The 22,446-nt window shown below is 49.0% G+C and overlaps 1 protein-coding gene across 4 annotated transcripts in view; it reads right to left on the bottom strand.

The window, feature by feature from the left end:
* LOC147609268 (Mitochondrial substrate carrier family protein) overlaps positions 1-21,927 on the bottom strand; it is a 44,540-nt gene extending 22,613 nt beyond the window's left edge. Inside the window, exon 1 of one of the 4 annotated variants that reach the window (XM_086787453.1) lies at positions 21,809-21,927. In XM_086787453.1, the coding sequence (XP_086643579.1) occupies positions 21,809-21,833 (25 nt within the window). In that variant the 5' untranslated portion in view covers positions 21,834-21,927. Of the gene's footprint in view, positions 1-1,809; positions 1,955-21,808 lie in introns of those variants that run through there. The other 3 variants (XM_086787455.1, XM_086787454.1, XM_086787452.1) reach the window with 3 other exon arrangements.
* Between the last annotated feature and the right edge of the window lie 519 nt (positions 21,928-22,446).

Genomic DNA, 22,446 nt, shown 5'->3' with positions numbered 1-22,446 from the left:
CGGTCTGGCATATGAGTTCTATGGACTCAGACATAACGGATCCCCAGTGGTTCAATTTTCCGGCAAGGTTATTACTTTAGCACAACAGTTAGGGCTATCTACGCAGGCCAAGATGGAGCAATTCATTCGTGGATTGGCTCCTAACATTCAGTTCACTATTCGTAACTTTGAACCCAGTACATATGACCGGGCTTTGACTCTCGCTTAGAATGAAGAAATGAAGATGAACGGAGGCAAGCCCAAGCAGTCATCTCAATCCAGTACCAAACCCCAGCAGCAACAATCTACTACATAGCCAGGGAAAGGTAACGGATCTTCTAAAGATGCTAAGAAGGACGGTAGTAATAGCTATAGTTCAGGGGGTAAGAAAGATAAAGAATCTAAGCCCAAGAAAACCCCCGATGAAAAGGCTAAAGCAGACATTACTGGAGGTTATCTTCCTCCAGAGGAGCAAAAGAAGTATCAGTCAGAAAATAGATATTTTTTATGTCACATCATAGGGCATGGTAAGAAGAATTGCCACAAATGGTAAGCAGAACAAGCTGCCAAAGCTCCTTTTGCCACAATTGCCACAGCCTCCCCAGCTCCTCCAGCCCCCCGCCTACTACCACCAATGCGGTTCAACTTTTACCTTCTATGCATCCTATGCCATCAGTGGTATTTGATGCTAAGCAGGAGGGTGAGAGCGATGCTGCACATAAGAGCCTCATCCGAGCTTATGGCTCTGCCAAGGACCGCCAGTTTGTAGTTCTTTTCGATATGGGTAGTTCTGAAGACGCCATCTCTCCCCAGTTGGCTAATAAATTGAACTGCACATTAGTCCCATATCATCTGGATGTGGACGAGTTTACACTTGGTCTTCGCACCCACATTTCCCAAAAGGCAAAGCAATTGGCCTTTGAAGTTCAAAAGGCCTCATTTCAATGAGATTTCATCGTCTCGCCTGTGTTGGGGTGTGACATGATCTTAGGAATTCAGTGGTTCCGTCAGTATGAGCCTATTCCCGATTGGGAGCATGACACTTTTACTATTTGTAAAGGTTTTCCTGAGCCTGTCATGATTCGTGGGGATAGAAGCATTCTTGGCATCCCATTGATTTCACATCTCTAGGCTATATGAGCTATCCGCAAGGGAGCAAAAGGAGCACTACTTTATGTTCGTGCTCAAACAGCCTCTACCTCATTGGTAGCATCCATTTCATCTTCAGCCCCACAGTTAGCAGACCTCCTGTCCAGACATCAGGACATTATGCTTAGGGACGATCTCCCGCATGCACTCTGCACCGTAGTGCTTGGTGACAAACTGGCTCATCATCAGCAGTGCAACATCTGTACATTATTAGAACCCAGTAGGATGATATTTGTCGTATGTCGTGACCCCATTGTAATCCTCAGTCCAAGATAAGTCAGGCACGAGCTACGTAAGTCATTCTCAACCATAGTCAGTCAGTCAGTATAAGTCCCTTAAGCCACTTAAAGAGACGCATTCATGCATATACAGTCAGTAGAAACCTTCGGGTTTGCATCAGAAAGCATCCTGCATATTGCACATCATTCATGCATAGCATCTAGACCATTGCAGGAGCCTCATATAGCATCTAGGAATTATCCAAGATTTATCTAGGATTTTTTGGGTATTTTTTCCATCATTTTCAGCATTTATACATCATCATTAAGCATTTAATGTTTATAGAGCAGTCGGCCAGCATCTAGTGCCAACCGACTGGCTATATAGCTAGTATAAATAGAAGGGCTTGACCCATTCCCTCATTCATCTCATAATTCAGTCAAGGAGCATTCAGGCGCATACCATTCAGCCTTGCATCCACCTCACATCCATGCGTTTTGGAGAAGCCAATCATCCTTCAGCAAGAGGAGCATCAACGCTTGTGCTTTCAGCCCTCCATCAGCAAACGCATCAGTTCTCAGCATTCAGCCATCAGTTATCCTTGCGTTTTCTGCATCCATGCAGTTTTCAGCATTCATTCATTCATCATTTTGCTCCAACCTCTTGGTGAAGGTAAAACGCAGCATTCTCATTCATTTACAGCATTCATATACAGTCTAGAACAGTCCCAAACAGCCCCTCTCCCAGACCTAGCTTTGCATCCCTCCCTCATACCATTGGGAAGAGTACATAGGCCCGAGATTGGACATCTTTGGTGTGTCTACAGCAGTGTACGGTTCAGCCCAACACTTGGTCTTCAGAGGTCTCGTGTTTGGCTTATCGCCAGTCACACCGTCAGTCTCTTTAAAGATAATAAAGCAAATACTATCTCAGTAACAGGATAGGGGGCCCTTCAGTGGGTAATTCAAGACCCCATACGGTGTACAGTTCTCATCTCTCTCTAAAGTTTAAAGTATTAAAGTGGATTGCTAAACTCGCGAAACTCAGGATACAGAAGACGATGTGAGCATGTGTGACAAGATCCTCCAATACGAAGACTTCCGCTGCATGTTACATTGGTATCAGAGCTGACATTCCAAAAACAGCTTTCCGGACAGAGCGTGGTCACTACGAGTTCGTAGTCATGCCTTTTGGGCTTACAAATGCACCTGCAACCTTCAATAAGATGATGTCTAGGATTTTCGTAGTCCACATTGGAAAGTGTGTTTTCATATTCCTTGATGATATACTAGTCTTCTCAATCACTGCGGAGCAGCATGAGAAAGATGTGGAGAAAGTCTTTCAACTTTTGCGAGATAATCAGCTCTATATAAACGCCAAAAAGTCTGTCTTTGGTGTTAAGGAAGTTCAGTATTTGGGCTATATCATCGGTTCCGATGGGATTAGACTAGATCTGTTGGGGTAAAGGCGTTATGCCCACCCTTATAGTGTGTACAAGCCCATAAGTTATAGTACATAGTACACTTAGTACTTTTAATGTACTAAGTGCACTATGTGTACTAGTGCAATATACATGTGTGATAGGGGAGTCACACACTCATGTTTTTCATGAGTTGACTTATCCCCACAACTCTCTCACTCTCTCTCTCCCTTGCTTCTCTGTGTATGTCTCCCATGAATGAACTCTAAACCCTAATTGACAGGTTTCTCCCCATCAACTGGTATCAGAGCTTTGTCAGGGCGAGTGATGCGAACAATACCAGGTTGTTGCCTGTACTCCCAGCAGCGCACAGAACAATACCATTAAACTCATTGAGATGGGCTGTCATAGAAGCCCCTTCCTTCATCTGAAGGCCTATGAGTTTCTTCAACCAATACACTTTGCTTGAGGCACTTTGTTGGGCATACAAGTCCTGCAATCTCTGCCACATTCCCCAAGCTGTCTTCTCTTCACGAATGCTGAAAAGTAATGAGTCTGACACAGACAACATGATAGTAGAAAGCTAGTACTCCTTTGCCTCCATATGTGAAACTCAGTGCTATGGACAGCCCACAGTCAGATAGTGACAGGGCTGATATGGCCAAGATTCCGTATGCTTCAGCTTGTGGCAGTCTCATGTATGCCATGGTTGCTACTAGGCCGGACATTGCATTTGCAGTGGGAGTGGTTTCTAGATACATGGCCAACCCTGGCAAGAAGCATTGGGAAGCAGTGAAAGGTGTCATGAGATACCTGAAGGGCACACAGGATTTGTGCATTTGCTTTGGCAAACAGGATGCATTAGTGCATGGTTACACGGATTCGGATTATGCCGGTCATCCAGATAACCGGAAGTCTACTACCGGTTATGTATTTACATTCACAGGAGGTGCTGTGTCATGGATATCCAGGATGCAGAAGTGCACAGCCTTATCTACTACAGAGGCCGAGTATATTGCAGCCACAGAGGCTTGCAAGGAGGCATTATGGCTATCTCGGTTAGTGGTTGATTTGGGCTATACAGGGGATATTCCATTGTTGCATTGTGACAGTCAGAGTGCCATTCAGTTGGCAAAGAACCCTGTCTTTCATGCAAAGACGAAGCATGTGGATGTGAAGTATCACTTCATCAGAGAGGTGATAGAGAACAAGCAAATTCAGCTTGTTAAGATTCACACGGATGACAACCCGGCTGATCTGTTGACGAAGAGTTTGCCTCCGGAGCGGTTTGCTCATTGCAGACACTTGATGGGCATTGGATGAGGCCACTTTCAGCCTTGATATGGCCTTGTATATTATTATGTACATGCTGATTTTTTCTTTTCCTTTACTTAAGGGCACTTTGCCTTTAAGTGGGAGGTTGTTGGGGTAAAGGCGTTATGCCCACCCTTATAGTGTGTACAAGCCCATAAGTTATAGTACATAGTACACTTAGTACTTTTAATGTACTAAGTGCACTATGTGTACTAGTGCAATATACATGTGTGATAGGGGAGTCACACACTCATGTTTTTCATGAGTTGACTTATCCCCACAACTCTCTCACTCTCTCTCTCCCTTGCTTCTCTGTGTATGTCTCCCATGAATGAACTCTAAACCCTAATTGACAGGTTTCTCCCCATCAAGATCCATCAAAGGTTCAAGAAATCTTAGATTGGGACATTCCTAAGACCGCCCAAGAAATCCGCTCATTCGTAGGTCTTTGTCAGGCCTATAATACCCATGTCCATCAATTTTCAAACCTTGCAGCTCCTCTTACCGACTTGCTCAAGGGTGAAGACTCGCAAGCAGAAAGTCTCAGTTACAAGGCGCTTGATGCATTCCGTGCACTCCAGAAAGCCGCCTCAGAAGCGCCTGTATTAGAGTTAGCACCTTGGGATGAACCTTTCGAGGTCATTACCGATGCAAGCAATGTAGCCATAGGTGCAGTTCTCCAGCAGGACAATAGACCCGTGGCATATTACAGTAGAAAGTTGGATGTCGCCGAAAAGAATTATTCAATATATGACAAAGAGCTTTTGGGTGTGATCACATCACTCAAACATTGAAAGCCTTTTCTTTATGGACAGGTTTTCACAGTGAAAACAGACTACCAAGCACTTAAGTGGCTTCAAACTATGCCCAGTGCCCAGTGGAGTGATCGACAGGCCAGGTGGAGTCAACTCTTCCAACAGCTTGGAGGAATGATTGAATATATCCCTGGTAAGTATAACCCAGTAGCATATGCTCTTAGTCGAAAGGCTAGTATTACCCAGGCAGTCCAAGAATCTACCATTCTCGAAATCACGGGGAAGGACTTAGATAGTATGAAAGACCAATATGTCGACTCCCCTAAGTTTGTTACTCGGTACAATTTGGCCCTCAATTCTGAGCCCAGCCATTGTTTCATCCAGAACGGTTGGTTGTTCTTCAAGAACCGCCTCCGTCATTCGGGAAAAGCGTTCCGCTCTTCTCCATGATGCCCATGACTCCTTAGTTGGAGAACATAGGGGTATCAACAGTACCCTCGAGAAATTAGAACGGTCCTTTTATTGGCCAAAGATGAGACGTGATGTCTATTCACATGTTCAAGCCTGTAATATTTGTCAAAAAGTAAAGGTTCCACATACAGAGAAGGCTGGTTTACTTCAACCTTTGCCTATCCCCGACGGACCTTTCATCAACATATCTATGGACTTTGTAGGGCCTCTACCAGCATCCACCAAATCCCGTAACACTCAGTGTTTCACCATTGTGAATTGCTTTAGTAAATTCTGCATGCTCATCCCATGCAAGCATACGGCCACAACCGAGGACGTAGCCCGTCTGTTTCTCAAGCATTGGTACCCAATTTGTGGTTTGCCTACTAGCACCATTACATTAGATAGAGATTCCAAGTTTACCTCGCATTTCTAGAGGGCATTATTTGAAAACTTTGAAACTAAGTTGCAGTTGTCTAGAGGTGTTACTTCAACGTGTTGGTATTGGACCGCCCTTTCTAGCGCTAAAGAGGAGATGTTGGATTATATCATCTCCAGATGGTCTACATCACCATTTTCATGCTCGTATTGGCGATTTATGAGTCCCTACATTAGCATATCTTAGTACATATTATTCAACATATTTCTATATATATATATACCTAGATGAATCCAGGAACACGCCCAAATTCACCTTTTAGGAACATGCATGTTATATACTCATGGTAGTCAACCCACAAGACTATATAACTATCAACTCTATTATGCATAGTATGGACTAGATACTGTCAGAATATGCAGTGGAAATGATATCCAAACTTGGGTAGACAAGAGCAAGTAGACTGCAGAAAATAATCAGCACAAGAAACACAGAGAGATGTGTGTAAACTCTTCTCTATACACAAGATCCCGAAGATACTGAATGAGGAAGTAGAGGAGGATGGGGAGCAATATATACAAGCCCATGAGGGCAGTCGGCCAGCACTGGAAAGGGCCCACGACTGAGCAAAACTCCCACGACTGCTGAATATAGCAGTCGGCCAGCATCTGATGCCCCACGCCTGGACAAAACAAGTCGGCCAGCACTCAGACAGCCCACGACTGATACAGATGCAGTCGGCCAGCTTCAGAGTGCTCCTGGCATCAACTGGCAGCCCTCCAGCCACTAGAAAAAAATGGGAAAAATAGGGAAAAAATACGGGGAGTGTGGAAAAATGATATACGGGCGGGCACACCCACAACAGAGGCCCTGGTGTATACAAATAGACAGGAGATGACTTCTAACACCCCCTCTCAGCTCCTGGCTGTGTGACCAACCACTGGGAGCTGGGGTGCCGCCTGAGCAAATCCTGAGAGAGCGACTTCGTGAAGAGGTCCACCGTACTGTCCTCCGTCGAACAGAACTCCAGCAAGATGTCATCAGCAACGATCTGTTCACGAACAAAGTGCCTCTGGATGACCATGGGTTCCTCCAGTGGAAGCCCAAACCTGCAATGTAACCTCCTCCTGCTCCGTAAAACTACTCCTAGGCCATAAGTAGATCTCCTCGTGTCCGGATCTCCTCCCCAAACCGAGTCACTCCAACCGTGGAGTCGGACTCCATCCAACAATCCCCCTCCTGTGTAAAAGAGTCTCTGATCCTTCGCATGTCGCAGAAACCACAGGAAACGCAATCCTGCCTCCCAAAGAGACATCTGCAACCGTGAGCTCAACCGCCTCATCAGGAAGCTCCCGTCCAATCTGGTGTCCATCAACCAGATCAATGAACCATACAGCTTCTGAGTCACAGAGACATCACACTGCTCACAAGGATCAACACCTGTTACGGTGCACAAACAAGTCCTGGAAACCTGATGAAACTTGTCACCTACCCCCTTGGAATCCGGAACCACAAAGCCTGGAGAAACCACCTCCTTCTGCAAGTTAGCACCTGCCACCTGCCTGGCTTTCCGAAAGGTCCCCGTGGAAAGAACATCCTCATCTACTGGAGGTTCTATGTCCCGAACACTACGAGACATTAGAGCATAAGTGACTTGTTCAGCTTCCTCTGACTCACGAACACAAGAACTACCAACATCAGTACTGGAAAGTTCCTGCCAACTGCTGCCATCTACTGGTAAGCTATCCACCACCTGGTCTCGGAAAGCCCGCACCTGCAGCGTATCCACACTTGAGTAGCCATTACCAGACTGCCACTCATCACAATCCTGAGGACCTGGGAGAGAGAATGCTGAAAGCCTGTAAACTCCATTCTCCACTCCACCTTCCCAAACCACTTGGCATGTTGCTTTGTCCCGGAGAGCAACAAAATGCTCATCAAACTCCACCCGTACGCCAGTCTTGCAAACCTGATGCATTGACAACAGATGAAAACCAAGTGCCGGAACATACAACACCTGGGAGGAATGCTTCCCCCCTCTGCCATCGGGAACTATCTCCATCCTGCCCTCACTGTGAACTGGGATAGTGGACGTATCCCCAGTAAGAATATGACCAGAAAGCCTGCAGAGATCCTGTAAACCGGAACGGGAAGGAGTCATGTGCCTGGAAGCACCACTATCGAGAATCCACTCCCGAGTATCCGTTGCGGAGAGTCCTCCAATCTCCTCCCTGCCTGAAGAAAATGAAGCGTCGGTGTCCATCACCTCCAGGTGCACAAAAGCCGGAGTCTTCATGATTGCTGAGGAGTCTTCACCCTTCTCGGTCTTCCGCTTGGGACACTGCCTCCAGTAGTGGCCTTTCTCGCCACAATCATTACAGGTCCTCTCTGCCTTTAGCTTCTCGCGGTCACTAACGGACATCTTCTCAGAAGACTTCTCCGACGAAGCCTTCCCCTTGCCCGTGTTACGGCCTTTCGACCGTTGGCCAGTAAAGGCCTCCGAACCTCCACCCTGAGGAGGGTTCGTGAAACGTTCCTCCTGGTCCAGTACCATTGGCACAAGCTCCTCCCAAGTAATGGTGCTGAGCCTGCCACTAGTGATCAACGAGGAATAGAAAGCGGAATACTAACCAGGCAAGTGGGAAAGTAACGTGATGGCCATATCTTCGGACGATATCTCTTTCCCAGCTTGAAGGACTTCCTGCTGAAGGGCCTGCAGCTTGTTAATGTGTTCCCGCATTGTCGAAGACTTTGCAGGGTTCATAACCCGCATCTGCACTTCCAAGGATATCCGCTTCACGGGTGACACCCTGTTGTACAAAGAAGCCAAGTGCTCCCATATGCCTCTCGCCAGCGTCATGTGCTTCACATGGTTGATCACCTGTGGTGTGCAATTGAGGAATATAAACGACCGGACCCTGGCGTTGACACGGTCCCACATTTGTGCCTGTGCCTCTCGGTCCTTCCTCGTCGATAATAACTCCCCTTCCTCAGCTTCCGGCCTTGGCACCCCTTTGATAATAAAATCAGCAAGATCATATGACTCCAAAACTGACTCCATCATGACCTTCCAGATGCCATAATTGGACCCGTCCAACTGCCGATCCACTGGGAACATGGGAAGAGTCGGAATCTTCACGTGCTTCTCAGCCATCTCGAGTAAATCCGCCATCTCGGAGAGTAACCTTGAAGGGTGGGTGGGTGGGAAAAATCTGAAAATCAGAAAATATGCAAGTGGCTGTCCAGCCCCTTTGCCCGCCTTCCTCTTGCACCTTCACTTCCCGTTCAGCCCGAAACAGTCCACCGATCAGCAACCTGTTGCTCCCCCTCTTGCTCAGAAAAAACGCCCAAGATCTCCTAGAGCCTAGGGCTCTGATACCATAAAGATGTGTGTAAACTCTTCTCTATACACAAGATCCCGAAGATACTGAATGAGGAAGTGGAGGAGGATGGGGAGCAATATATACAAGCCCATGAGGGCAGTCGGCCAGCACTAGAAAGGGCCCACGACTGAGCAAAACTCCCACGACTGCTGAATATAGCAGTCGGCCAGCATCTGATGCCCCACGCCTGGACAGAACAAGTCGGCCAGCACTCAGGCAGCCCACGACTGATACAGATGCAGTCGGCCAGCTTCAGAGTGCTCCTGGCATCAACTGGCAGCCCTCCAGCCACTAGAAAAAAATGGGAAAAATAGGGAAAAAATACGGGGAGTGTGGAAAAATGATATACGGGCGGGCACACCCACAACAGAGGCCCTGGTGTATACAAATAGACAGGAGATGACTTCTAACAGATACTACAACATCGGAACATCCCCACTAACGTCATCAATGCCCAATAGTGGGTGTAGAACTCTGTATCAACATATGCGAGAACACACGCACTCCACACACCATAGTCACAGGGGACGGAGGGGACGGCAGCTTGGAACGCGGGGACGCCGATTCGGGACGGACCAACGGGGACGGACGGACGTCCCCCATGGCACGTTTCTCACAGGGGACGGCGACGGGGACGGCGCAAGGACGGGGACGCCGGTGAGGGACGGACCTGTGAGGGGACGGCAGAGAGACGCCTGCCGTTTTTGGCCGTTGCGCTTCTCATTTCTTGTTGGCTCTTTGAGGCTTGTTTGGCCCTCTCTCTCTCTCTTGCCCTTGAGGCTTAAGTTTGAGGCTTTTTTTTTTTTTTTCCGAGAAAAGATCCTTTCATTAGTTATGTAAAAACGCCCGTAGGGCTACAAAAGATCTCTCCTGCTCCTAAGAGAGAGAAGAGCAGTGAATACATCATGGCAGCCCGGGAGACTCTCCCTAGGTGCTGCAAAATACAAGCATCAGTATAAAGAACTGAGCGGCTAAATCATACAATAGGGGGGGGGGAGAGCCAAACAGGTGGCCTGTAGTGCCAACGGGGGGATCCCGTGTGTAGGGTGTAGAACGGGCCGCAGCGCCAAGTGGTGTGAAAGGCCTGGCGCCGTAAGATCGCCTCATCCGAGTCTCCCCGGATGCGGTCGTACTGTCCTCGTAGGGTGTGGATCAACTCCTGCCAAATCCCCCGAACAGTCTCTGCTGGTGGCTCTAATCTCCCCTCAAAGGGCGTAAAGCACCGGGCCCTCCAGGTGAACCAGATGGTGAGGCTGCTGAGGAGCTCCCATCGTAAATCCCTCTCCTGTGTCCAGCTGGCGGACGAGAAATCCGGTGCCGGAACCAGGCGAGGCTGGCCCCTAATAAATCTGATGGCCTGACTGCCCTGCTCCATCTCATAGCCCATAGCAGGCCCTGACGAAGTCGACCAAGCAGCGGCACCCCACGTAAACATACCCTCTGGAGAGAGGGGGGCCAGAATACGCAGCATCCGCAGCCAAATCTGCTGTGCCTGAGGGCAGTCCCAAAGGCAATGTCTCTGTGTCTCCATAGGGTGGCCGCATCGGACGCAGGCCGCCGGAAGACCGCTGTAAACAAGCCAAGTGCCAACTGCTGAGCCCCTGTGGGCGACCAGCCACTGAAAAGCCGAGATCCTGCGGGCCTGTCGACTAGCCCAGAGCCGAGCCCAGAAATCCTCCAGGAACTCCTGTGAAAGTCCCTGCTGTCGCCAATGCCCCGCTGCCGCTGGAGAAACCGTCCTCCTCGCCGTCAAAATATGTCATCCCAGCTGAACAGTATACTGGAAAAAAGTGATCTCTGTGGCCTCAAGGGATGCATAAGGATCATGCCACTCGTACTCCCCGGGGTCCCACTGTAGCCGGGCCAAGGGGCGCGCTGCATATGCCCATATGCGCCAATCCGGGAGCACATCAGCAGGGTCGGGGTCAATATGCCACTTCCGAGAAGCGGCAGCCACTACCCGAATCCTCTGAAAGGTGCACTCTGCAACCAAAGGCGACTCCACCTCCACTCTCTGGAGTCTGCCCTCATCCTGAATCTCATAATAGAGGCATCTGCCATCCTCAGTGCTGGCTCTGACAGCAATCAGGATCTCCAACTGTGTAAAGGCTCCCATCCACCGTGGGGCCACTGGCTCGAGGGGTGTGAACCACTCCCCTGTAAGTGCCTCCTGAATATCATCCCTCATAATCAACCCCCCTCTGAAGTGACGCAGCCTCTCCACCTGGGTCTCCTCTGGTAGACTGCAGAAAGCCTGCCAGTCTCCAAAACTACGAGCTGGGCCTGCCGCTAAAGGTCCCCAGGCTGGACGAGGCCGAGAACCCAGCATATGACCCTGCTCCGTACGAACCGCTGGGCTCCAGATGAGCGGCTGCCTGGCCCGCTCCTCAACACAAGAAGGAGGCCGCTGAGAGAGCCCCGGTCTCAGCAGCTCCCAAGCTCTCAGGATACTCAAAGCAAATCTGTCCTCCCATCCTCTACTGAGGCCTGTCCTCCTCATCTCTATGAAGATCCAGCGAATCTCTTGTGCCCAAGAACCCCCTGCAGGGGGCGCCCGAGCCTGCAGTCGCTGCAAGAGGAGCACTTTCCAAGGCTCAGCGCTTGGAAGCAACCCCCGAACAATAAGCTTCCCCAATAAGGCTCTACTCTGATCGACTGGATCTATAATGCCCAAACCGCCCTGAGCCAGCGGCAGTGTAATAACTGCCCATGCAACCTTTGCCCGAGCTGGCTGACCGTCCCGCCCAGACCACAGAAAGTTCCTGATCAGCCTCTGTACCTGGCTGATGCAAGAACTCGAGAAAATCCAACAAGACGTAATGTACCACATGGTCGCTAACAGCACCTGATTTGCCACCACCACCCTCCCAGCCAAGGATAGTCGAGCTGTACTCCAATACAGTAGCTTCTGCCCTATTTGACGCCTCTCCATCGCCACCATGCCGACCACAAGCTCCAGCCCAATGACCTCGATCGTGGACGCCCATTCCGCGGCAAGCACATCCACGGCCTTCCCAATGCCACTCGCATCATGTGACTCGATGAAGTACACTTTGCCCCTTGAGTAGGCCACCACTCCATGGATGGAGCGCTTGCGCGTGTCACTCCATCCGTCTACAATGAGAGAGACTCCGTTAGTCTCCCACGTTGCCTTTGTATCCGCCGCCGCGTGCTCAACGGCCAACTTCTCCCTATCAAGCAAAGTGGTGTGAATCTTTTCCGATGAAGGTGGCACATAAGAGGGGCCATATTCCCCGATCTTTGTGGCCATCTCACGGAAGACCTATTTCACGGAAGACCTATTTCAAGTAAGGAAAACCATGTAGCATGTTAGCTTTTATATGACAAAAAAAGCTAACATGCTACATGGTTTTCCTTACTTGAAATAGGTCTCCTTCCTTCCGTGAGATGGCCACAAAGATCGGGGAATATGGCCCCTCTTATGTGCCACCTTCATCGGAAAAGATTCGCACCACTTTGCTTGATAGGGAGAAGTTGGCCGTTGAGCACGCGGCGGCGGATACAAAGGCAACGTGGGAGACTAACGGAGTCTCTCTCATTGTAGACGGATGGAGTGACACGCGCAAGCGCTCCATCCATGGAGTGGTGGCCTACTCAAGGGGCAAAGTGTACTTCATCGAGTCACATGATGCGAGTGGCATTGGGAAGGCCGTGGATGTGCTTGCCGCGGAATGGGCGTCCACGATCGAGGTCGTTGGGCCGGAGCTTGTGGTCGGCATGGTGGGCGATGGAGAGGCGTCAAATAGGGCAGCCGGGACCATTATTGAGTCAATGTATCCATCCATCACAGTTTCTTTTTGCATGGCCCATTGTCTCAACAACCTCCTCAAAGACATAGGTGCCTTGCCATGGATTGCACCCACCATTGAGGAGGCTAACCAGCTTGTATCCTTTGTCCTCAACCACCAAAGGCTGCGACATGAGTTCTCTAAAAGGAGCACTCTTTCCCTCCTCAAGTATTCTGAGACAAGGTTTGCATACAACTTCCTCATGCTAGGCCGCTTGTCTACATGTGGCGGAGCCCTAAGAGGGCTTTTCCTTAGTGATGAATTTTCTGCCATGCCGGAGTCAAAATCGGCAAAACAGGGAGAACATGCCGAGATCGCGCCGACGATGCCGCTTGGTGGGAGAAGGTGAAGACACTCGACGCCTTGGTCAAGCCTATTGTTCACCTTCTACGAGTCATTGACGGCCGTGAACCATGTATTGGCAAGGTCTATGAGGCCATGGATCGCATGATCGAGTCACTCGAGCAGCTTGTGCCAGACAGGGCCGAGTTTGAGGAGATCCACTCATTATGTGAGTCCAGGTGGAACTCCTACTACTCCCCTCTTTCATGCGGCTGCCTTTGTGGTTGATCCAGAGTTCCAGGGCAGAAAGCAAGAGGCCGACAAGGAAGTAAGCAAGGGATGGCGGATCATTTTGGAGCGCTTAGAGCCCGACGCTACCATCAGGCGGAAGATCAAAGCAGTACAGGACGCGGCAGGGATCTTTTGGATGTTTAGATGCACAGCTTGACCGCCTCAAGATTGGGTCTCCTCTTTGGTGGGAGGATTACGGATCAGATGGGCCGGAGTTGCAGCGCCTGGCTATTCGCATCCTTAGCCAGGCTGTGAGCTCTAGTTGCTTGGAGCAACTTTGGAGCGTTTACAGTCACATTGCCTCTAAGAAGAGGAACCGCCTTGAAGTGCAAAGGGCAAGTGATTTGGTTTTTGTGAGCGCTAACTTGCGCATGCTATGTGCGACAGCAACAGGGAAGGCGGATCCCTTCACCGAATGGGAGATGGCACAGCAGGATCCTGCAGCTCAGGAGCATCTTGAGGAGGTAGAGGAGGAGCTACAGCTTGAGGGGGAGGAGGAGGCTTCAAATGGCATCGACGACTTCGACTTCCAAGCCTCCCGCGAGCCTAGCACTTCAGGAGCTTGAGGCTTGACTCTTGAGCCTTGAGCCATCTCTCACCTTTTTTGTGCCCACTGCCAATGGCCATGATCTATTGTGATCTATCATCTATGATCTATCTAGTATCTCTATTTTGTACCCACTCTTTTTTGTAACCCTCACTGCCCATGAGGCATGTACTTATCTCTTTGTATCTATCAGACTATCAATCACATAATCAGTGTGCCATCGATGTTTTATTAGCGCATTTTGCTCAAAATGACTCTTGTTTTTTTGTCTATTCGGTGTAAAATTTTGTTCAAAGTGTGTTTCTATATGTATGTCATGCATACAACTCCTAAATTGCTTTTAAAAAAGAGGTTTTTTTTTGCCGTTCCCGACCCCGTCCCCGGGACGGCACTTCCCCGTCCCCGTCCCCGTCCCCATGTGACTCTGGTGTGGGGCCATGAAGCTGGCCGCCCCCATGCAAACGTGGGGAGCCGGCCAGCTGAGGTTGTTTACTTCTCTCCATCCTCTACAAAGGAGGTACCACGACCACCCCAAGGGACATGAAACGTGCGCCTGTTCTCCAGCCAACTGCGCACGCCCTCCTCCAGCAGGTTGCGCTGTTTTCTCCACAGGCGGCTGTGTGTACCGTCACTAGCAGCCTGCACTGCCACTTGCAGGCGGCTGTGTGCTCACCTCCAGAGAGGGGGGGGGGGGGGGGGGTTGTTCTCTCTGCACTACAGGTGGTGCACGCTGCAGCCAGGCGTCACCTATCCATCGGGCGGCTGCACCACAGGCTGACGGCCCCTTCTCCACTGCAGCCAGGCGATTCTACAAGCAGCTGTCCATCTCCTGCAGGCAGCGCTCCAGCTTCAGCAGGCGGCTGTCCACTGTGTGTCCTCTCCAGTAAGCCGTGCACTACAGGCTGCCCTTCCTTCTCCACTGTAGCCTGGCAACCATACAGGCTGTGTGTCACCTCCATACAGCCCGCGCTGCCTCCACAGCCGGCGGCTGTGTGTCCATTTCCAGCGGGCTGCTCCTCCTCCCATACAGGCGATCCCTTCTCCATACAGGCGGTTGTGCCTTCTACAAGGTGGCTGCACTTGCTGCAGTCAGGTGACATCTCCCTTCTTCAGGTGGCTACACCTTCTCCAAAGGCAGCTACCCCTCATCCTCCTCGACAGGCTGCTGTGTCTTGGTGTCCACCACTGGTAGCTGCACACACACTTCCGGGTATTGGTCTTCCATCTGCGAGCTACAAGTAAGTGAATTCAGATTTAAGTAAAGAACTTTGTTGTAAATCTAATAAAGGATTCTCTCTACGGCTAACACCCGTTCGGTGCCGGGTAGTCCAAGCTTTTGGAGAACCACGGTCCAAAGGTGCCAAGATCGGGAGAGCCAGGCGTTAGTACAGGAGCGCATGTTTATGCATAGTCCTGGAACACCAGTGGGGCGCTCTCCGCGAAGTCCAGTGAAGGCACCGGACCGTAGAGACTGGACCACTCAAGTGGTCGCTCTCCTTCGAATATCTACTTCGAGCCTCTTGTTTGGTACTGTATTCATTTGTACATGGACATCATCTGGTTCTTTGAACCCATGGAGCATTGTATTTGTTAAATACTCCCAATAATATATCATATATTGGGGGGGGGGGGGGGGGGGGGGGCGGCCCGTTCCGGCCCCAGTGCTGGTGTCCATCTATTTCATTTCATTTTCATTTCAAATTTCAATTGTTATTAAGTTGTCCATTTCAAATTGTGATATTAAGTTGTGCTATTACGCGTGTGGGTGTCCAACGGAGTCTATTCCCACTTGACGGGATCGGTTTCATTGGTATCAGAGCACGGTTGTTTCCCTCTTCTTAGTGGGGAAACGAACCTGTGTATTGGACACCCCGCTTCTAGCACACTTAACACAATGGACAGCCAAGGCAACCCTTTGGAAGTGCCTAATTCGAGGGGCCCATCAAGTGCCTCGCGTGGTTCTGATGCTCTACGAGGGAGGCACAAGCCCCTTGAAAGGGTAAATGATAGTGAATCCAAGGGACAACTGTCTCGAGGAAAGACTGTCATGCTAGAAGAAGAACCTGATGCAATGAGGGCTGAAATGGAGCATATGAGAAAGCTTTTGCAGGCACAAGAGCAAGAGCTAAAATTTTTGCATGAAGATCCCCATGTGCAAAGTGCCATTGCGGCAAGGAAAGCCAATGCAATGGTAGATGAGACTTTTGAGTCCATGGCACGGGAAGTAGGCAAGAAGCCAAGGGAGTTGGCACTTTCTTACCTCCTCCGCAAAGGTGACATCAAAGAGGGGGAAGACGGAGAGCTGAAATTCAGAAATCCACCTCGCTTGAAGCATGGAGATCCCGCATCTCAAAGGTTGAGGTCATTTATGCAAAAGGAAGAGGTGACAGTCACCTCTCGTCATGCATCTTCTCCACAAGACACAAAGCCTGACAGGTATATGTATGCTAGTGTTCATGGAGGACATGAAGGTCACATGCATTCAAGACATGTATCCCATGGTAGGGGTGACAGGTCTGCAACTAGAAGAGCTTTGCCCACTGAGTTGTCTCATGGAGAGGCATTGCCTTATGCAGGAAAGTCACATGCATCTGATTCTCAAGTTCGTGGAGCCCATGCCACCGTGCTTCATGCAACTTCCATGATGGCCCATGGAGCCCAGGCAGATAGGGCTGCCCCGTTGGATAAAGGGAAAAGAAAAAGAGAGGACCATGAGCCTCATGCCAGAAAGCTCAAGGAATTTAAAGCACGTGACAAGTCTGTTAAGTTTGATGTTTTTCATGGAGAGCATGATGCTTCCAAAGTGTTCGCATTTGTAGCACAGTTTGACATTGCTTTCAGCGATGAGGACTTCACTGAAAAGTCTAAAGTACGCCATGCTAGTATGTTTTTGAAAGGGACCGCTGCTCATTGGTGGATCACTGAAAAGATCACCAAGGACCCCATTTGCACCTGGAAGGAGTTTTAAGGACAGATTCTATGCTCAGTTTTTGCCACCAAATGCGGAGCAAACTCTCACCCAAAAGTGGGATAGACTTGAGCAAAGAGATAACGAAAGCGTGCAACAGTATGTCAACAAGTTCTGGAAAGTGTTGCTTGAGGTAACTCCTTTTATGCAAATCACTGAGGATGAAAGAAAGAGGAAGTTTCGCTCTGGATTGCAACCAGCTTATCGTTCGGGCATTGAATTGAACCCGAAACATACTTTGCAACAGCTCACAGCCTCTGCTCTTGCTACGGAGCAATTGGTGCTGAAAATTAAGCAGGATCAAGGCGGTTCAAAGGGGAAAGACAAGGCTATCCCAAATCTGCAAAAAGGTGGACAGCCACCTAAAAAGAACTTCCGAGAGACCCACAAGGGAGGTAGAGCTGAAAATACCTCATCTAAAGATCAAGGCCCAAAGAAGAACAAATTCGGCTTGACCCCGGAGCAATGAGAGTAATATGCCAAGGAGGGAAAATGTTTTTCTTGTGGTAGCAAAGAGCACATGTTTCGACAATACCCTAACTGCAAACCAAAGCACGAGGACAAGCAGACCAAGGCTAATGTACATGCAGTTCCTGATGTGCAGGGAAACACAAATCATGATGCAAAAGAGCGGATGGTATGCAAGGCTTGGGGTCAAATCAAGGATCAGCCCGGCTTATTCATGTTTGATGACTGTGCAACCGATAACTTCATCTCTATACAAACGGAAGCTGCCTTGGGTATTGAGGTTGAGAACATGGGATCTCAGATTGAAGCCGAAGCTGCTTTTGTCAGTAAAGAGGTGCAGGTTACCCCATTGATAGGGAAGTTGCGCATACATATCCACGGCTACCTTGATAATGAACATTTCTTAGTTGCACCACTACATGGATGTGATGTATTGCTGGGCAAGCCATGGCATCATAGGCTTGAGCCCTGCAAAGAGTACAAGACCAATATGATTTCTTTTATGCATAAAGGCCGCATGCATTTCATTGATGTTGGCAAAGAAGGAGATTCCATCCCACTTGTATCTCACATCCAAATTAATAAAGCAATGAAAAAGAGTCTTTCTGCATACTTGGTTGGGTATTGGTCTTCCATCTGCGAGCTACAAGTAAGTGAATTCAAATTTAAGTAAAGAACTTTGTTGTAAATCTGGTAAAGGATTCTCTCTACGGCTAACACCCGTTCGATGCCGGGTAGTCCAAGCTTTTGGAGAACCACGGTCCAAAGGTGCCGAGATCGGGAGAGCCAGGCGTTAGTACGGGAGCGCCTGTTTATGCGTGGTTTTGGAACACCAGTGGGGCGCTCTCCGCAGAGTCCAGTGAAGGCACAGGACCGTAGAGACTGGACCACTCAAGTGGTCGCTTTCGAGCCTCTTGTTTGGTACTGTATTCATTTGTACATGGACATCATCTGGTTCTTTGAACCCATGGAGCATTGTATTTGTTAAATACTCCCAATAATATATCATATATTGAGGGGGGGGAGGGGGGGGGGGGGGGGTCGGCCCGTTCTGGACCCATTGCTGGTGTCCATCTATTTCATTTCATTTTCATTTCAAATTTCAGTTGTTATTAAGTTGTCCATTTCAAATTGTGATATTAAGTTGTGCTATTACGCGTGTGGGTGTCCAACGGAGTCTATTCCCACTTGACAGGATCAGTTTCAGCAGGTTGGAGATAGTTCCCGATGGTGGCAGATGGGGGAAGCATTCCTCCCAAGTGTTGTATGTTCCATCACTTGGTTTTCATCTGTTGTCAGTGCATATTAGATTTGCAAGACTGGCATACGGGTGGAGTTTGATGAGCATTTTGTTACTCTTCAGGACAAAGCAACAGGCCAGGTAGTTTGGGCAATGGGAAGGCAGAGTGGAGAATGGAGTTTACAAACTTTCAGCACTCTCTCCCCCAGGTCCTCAGTTTTGTGATGAGTGGCAGTCTGGTAATGGCCACTTAAGTGTGGATACACTGCATGTGCTGGCTTTCACAGACTAGATGGTGGATGGCTTGCCAAATGAAGGCAGCAGTTGGCAGGAACTTTCCAGTACAGATGTTGGTAGTTCTTGATGTCTTGTAGCATTCAGGACAAAGAAATTCATGTAGTTAAGGAAGCTCTTTCCACGGGGACCTATTGGAAGGCCAGGCAGGTGGCAGTTGATTACTTGCAGGAGGAGATGGATGTTGCACATTCTCCAGGCTGTGGTTCCGGATTCAGAGGGAGTGGTTTACAGGTTTTCGAAGGCCTTGAGTGGTCTTCAGCAGGTTTCCAGGGCTTGGCATCCCACCGTAACAGTTGTTGATCCTTGTGAGTAATATGATGCCTCCTTGACTCGAAAGCAGAATGGTTCATTGTCTTGGTTGATGAATACTAGATTGGACGGGAGCTTCCTAATGAGGCTGTTGAGCTCATGTTTGCTTAAGTCTCATTGGGATGTAGGATTGCAGATCTTGTGGTATCTACAGGGTATGAAGGATCTTGGACTCTTTTACACAAGAGGGAGATGGATGGAGTCTGACTCCACGGTTGGAGTGACTCGGATTGGGGAGGAGATCCACATCAGGCTACAGTTTTCCCTCGGCTCAGGGGCGGTTTCATGGAGCAGTAAGAGGCAACCAACTATTGCCTTGTCATCGACGGAGGTAGAGTACCGGGCTACTTGCGAGGTGGTGTGGTTGCGGAGGTTGCTTGGCGAGATTGGGTTTCCACAGAAGGAGCCCCCAGTCATCCAGTGCGATAACCAAAGCTGTATAGCTATTGCTCGGAACCCGGTCTTCCATGCCCGAACCAAGCACATAGAGATACAATATCACTTTGTTTGTGAGAAGATTTTGGCTGGTGACATCTTGCTTCTTTATTGTTCGACGGAGGACAATGCGACGGACCTCTTCACGAAGTCTCTACCTCAGGCTATGCTCCGGCGGCACTCCAGCTCACTGGGGTTGGTTCCACATCCAGGAGCTGAGAGGGGGTGTTAGCAGTCATCTCTTATCTGTATATTTACACCAGGGCCTCTGTTGTGGGTGTGCCCGCCCGATTTAGGTGTTTTCTCATTTTTTCCCTCTCCATATTTTTCCCTATTTTTCCAGGTGTGGGAGGTTGTCCTGTGCATGTCGGCTACCTCTGTGTGCTGGCCGATTGCTTGATTTTCTTACAACTGACTGCTCTGACCTGGCCGACTGCTTCTATGTTGGCCAACTGCTCTAGAGCAGTAGAGCAAGTCGTGGACAGTTTTTGCTCCTGTCGACTGTCTTTTCTACAGAGTTATACGCTTCTCTCTCTCTCTCTCTCTCTCTCTCTCTCTCTCTCTCTCTCTCTCTTTTTTCTCTGCGTTTTTATGTTGTGCACTTGCTCTAGTATTTTCAGATCTTGTCTTCCTGATACCACTGTAACAGGCTGAAGCTTACAGATAGGGTTATACTTTAGATAACGAATATTCAGCACCTTGGTTCCTAACGATTGTGCAATGTAGTGAAAGTAAGAGTGCAAGAGAGAAGGGGGGGGAGAGGGGGGCCGAGAGAGAATCGCAATAAAGACACGGTAATCGCAATAAAGACACAGTACACCCGATTGGGTCCCAAATACCCTCTGCAAGGGCCCCACCAAGGATAGTGTATTTGCTTTATTGAATGATGAGAAAAACACTAACTTCTCGAGATCTTCCATTGGCTGTAAACCTTCAGCCTCAGGTTCACCTTTGCGTTATGCTCCCTTTGGCTTCAGCACTTTGTGAATAATGAGATGAATTGACCCATTGACAAGCCCATGCTTATATAGTTCCATACTGCTGGTTGGTGGTTCTAAAACAGGAGTCGCCCTGCTGTTTAAATCATCTCCACGACCTGTTTTTGTGTAGCCCCTTTAATAGGCACCTTTTTACACGTTGGCTGCCCGTGTGTTAGCCGCCTTGCTCTTGCTGCTGGCCTGCCTTGCTGTCCAGGCTGCCTGGGTGCTGGCCGCCTACTGTGTTGGCCCTTTATGGGCTAGCCAACTGGCTGCCCAGGCCTGGTAGAGCTGGCCGACAGCCTGTCCTTGCCCCTAAGGGCTGGTCACACATGCTTATGGGCTTTATGGGCCAAAGTTATGGCCAATGGGCTGCCCTCGGTAGCCCAAGTTAAGGGGACACAAGTAAATGAGCTTTTAAAGAAGAGGTGTCGCAAGCCCTGTGAGAAGCATGCACATGGACATGGATCTCCCTTGCACCCGGCTTCTTTAGACAAGATCCGTGACCCGATTGGAGCAGCTTTGACAGCCCAATACACGCCCGGAGGTGCCCAGGATGCACACAAATGGATAGGTACTGATCTCTTGGAGTTCGATTCCAGAGCAGAGTACCATGTCTGATGTTCTAATTGAGAGAGCAGAGCGAGAGCCGCCAATGGAAGAAGTGATAGTCCTGGACGACAAGGAGAGAAATGTACTTACAGATTCCTCAAATCTGTCAGTTGTGTGACAAGTGTCATCACTTCAATTTTCCGATATAAAGGTGCAAGGAAGCCAGATCCCAATGGGAGAGCAAACGTGTGCATCACGTGCCCCAGTGCTCCAAGTTAAGAGTCCTAGGTACTCTCTTATGAGCTCAATTGGAGCTTTTGAGACCCATGGGCTACAGGAAATCTAAAAAGAAGCAGTGAATTTTTTCAGCATTGATGTTTGAAAGACTGTCTCAGATCAGCTAATAAGGGGGCATCAGTCAAATTTCTTCCTTTTTTTGTTTAAAGGGCGATATTTAGTCAAACAAAGGGCAGATCGGAAGGTAGGAAAAACTGGGTTACGATGTGAATAATAATTTGACGCAGACTATCAAGCTATCGAGACCCTTGTAGAACGAAATCACGAAAACGCAGAGTTGAAGCATACCTGGAGGAGGGGGCAGAGCGGCCATTGCAAATGAAAGAGGGGCTCGTCCCAAGGACCAACGCAACCGCCCGAAACGCCCTTAAGTACAAGCGAGTCACCTTTACACTCCCCCCCCCCCCGCCCCCAAAAAAAAAAAAAAAAAAAAAAAAAAAACTTTTTAAGGCTTAATATGTGAAAAAATTATTGGGTGGGAAAATTTTATTCAAAGCTGGGAATATTCTTGGCACTATGGTGCTTCTATTAGCATGGAAAGGGTTAATTAACGGTGTTAATGAACACGGGGTTAGAAGCAATAAAAAGAAAAGAGATTAGTATAGCATGATGGGAATTCAAAAGGTGTCAGAAGTTTCTTCTAAAAGGAGGAAGATTGGGCCCAACTCCTCCATAGGAATATCCCCCTTTTCTCGATTAATGATTACCCTAGATGGAACAGACTGCCGACCCATGACCCTATTCTTCACTAGATTACAAATGAAACCTAAGGGGAGCCCTCTCATTAAAGTCATATGGAAAGCTTGGAAAAATATGAAAGCCTTCTTAGAATTCACCCTAACATAATGTTCAACTTAGCATGATGGGAATTCAAAAGGTGTCAGAAGTTTCTTCTAAAAGGAGGAAGATTGGGCCCAACTCCTCCA

Source organism: Cibotium barometz, chromosome 51, assembly GCF_041138505.1.
Source record: "Cibotium barometz isolate CiBa-2024 chromosome 51, ASM4113850v1, whole genome shotgun sequence".
Taxonomy (NCBI): Eukaryota; Viridiplantae; Streptophyta; class Polypodiopsida; order Cyatheales; family Cibotiaceae; genus Cibotium; species Cibotium barometz.
This window is presented reverse-complemented; position numbering and strand designations above follow the sequence as displayed.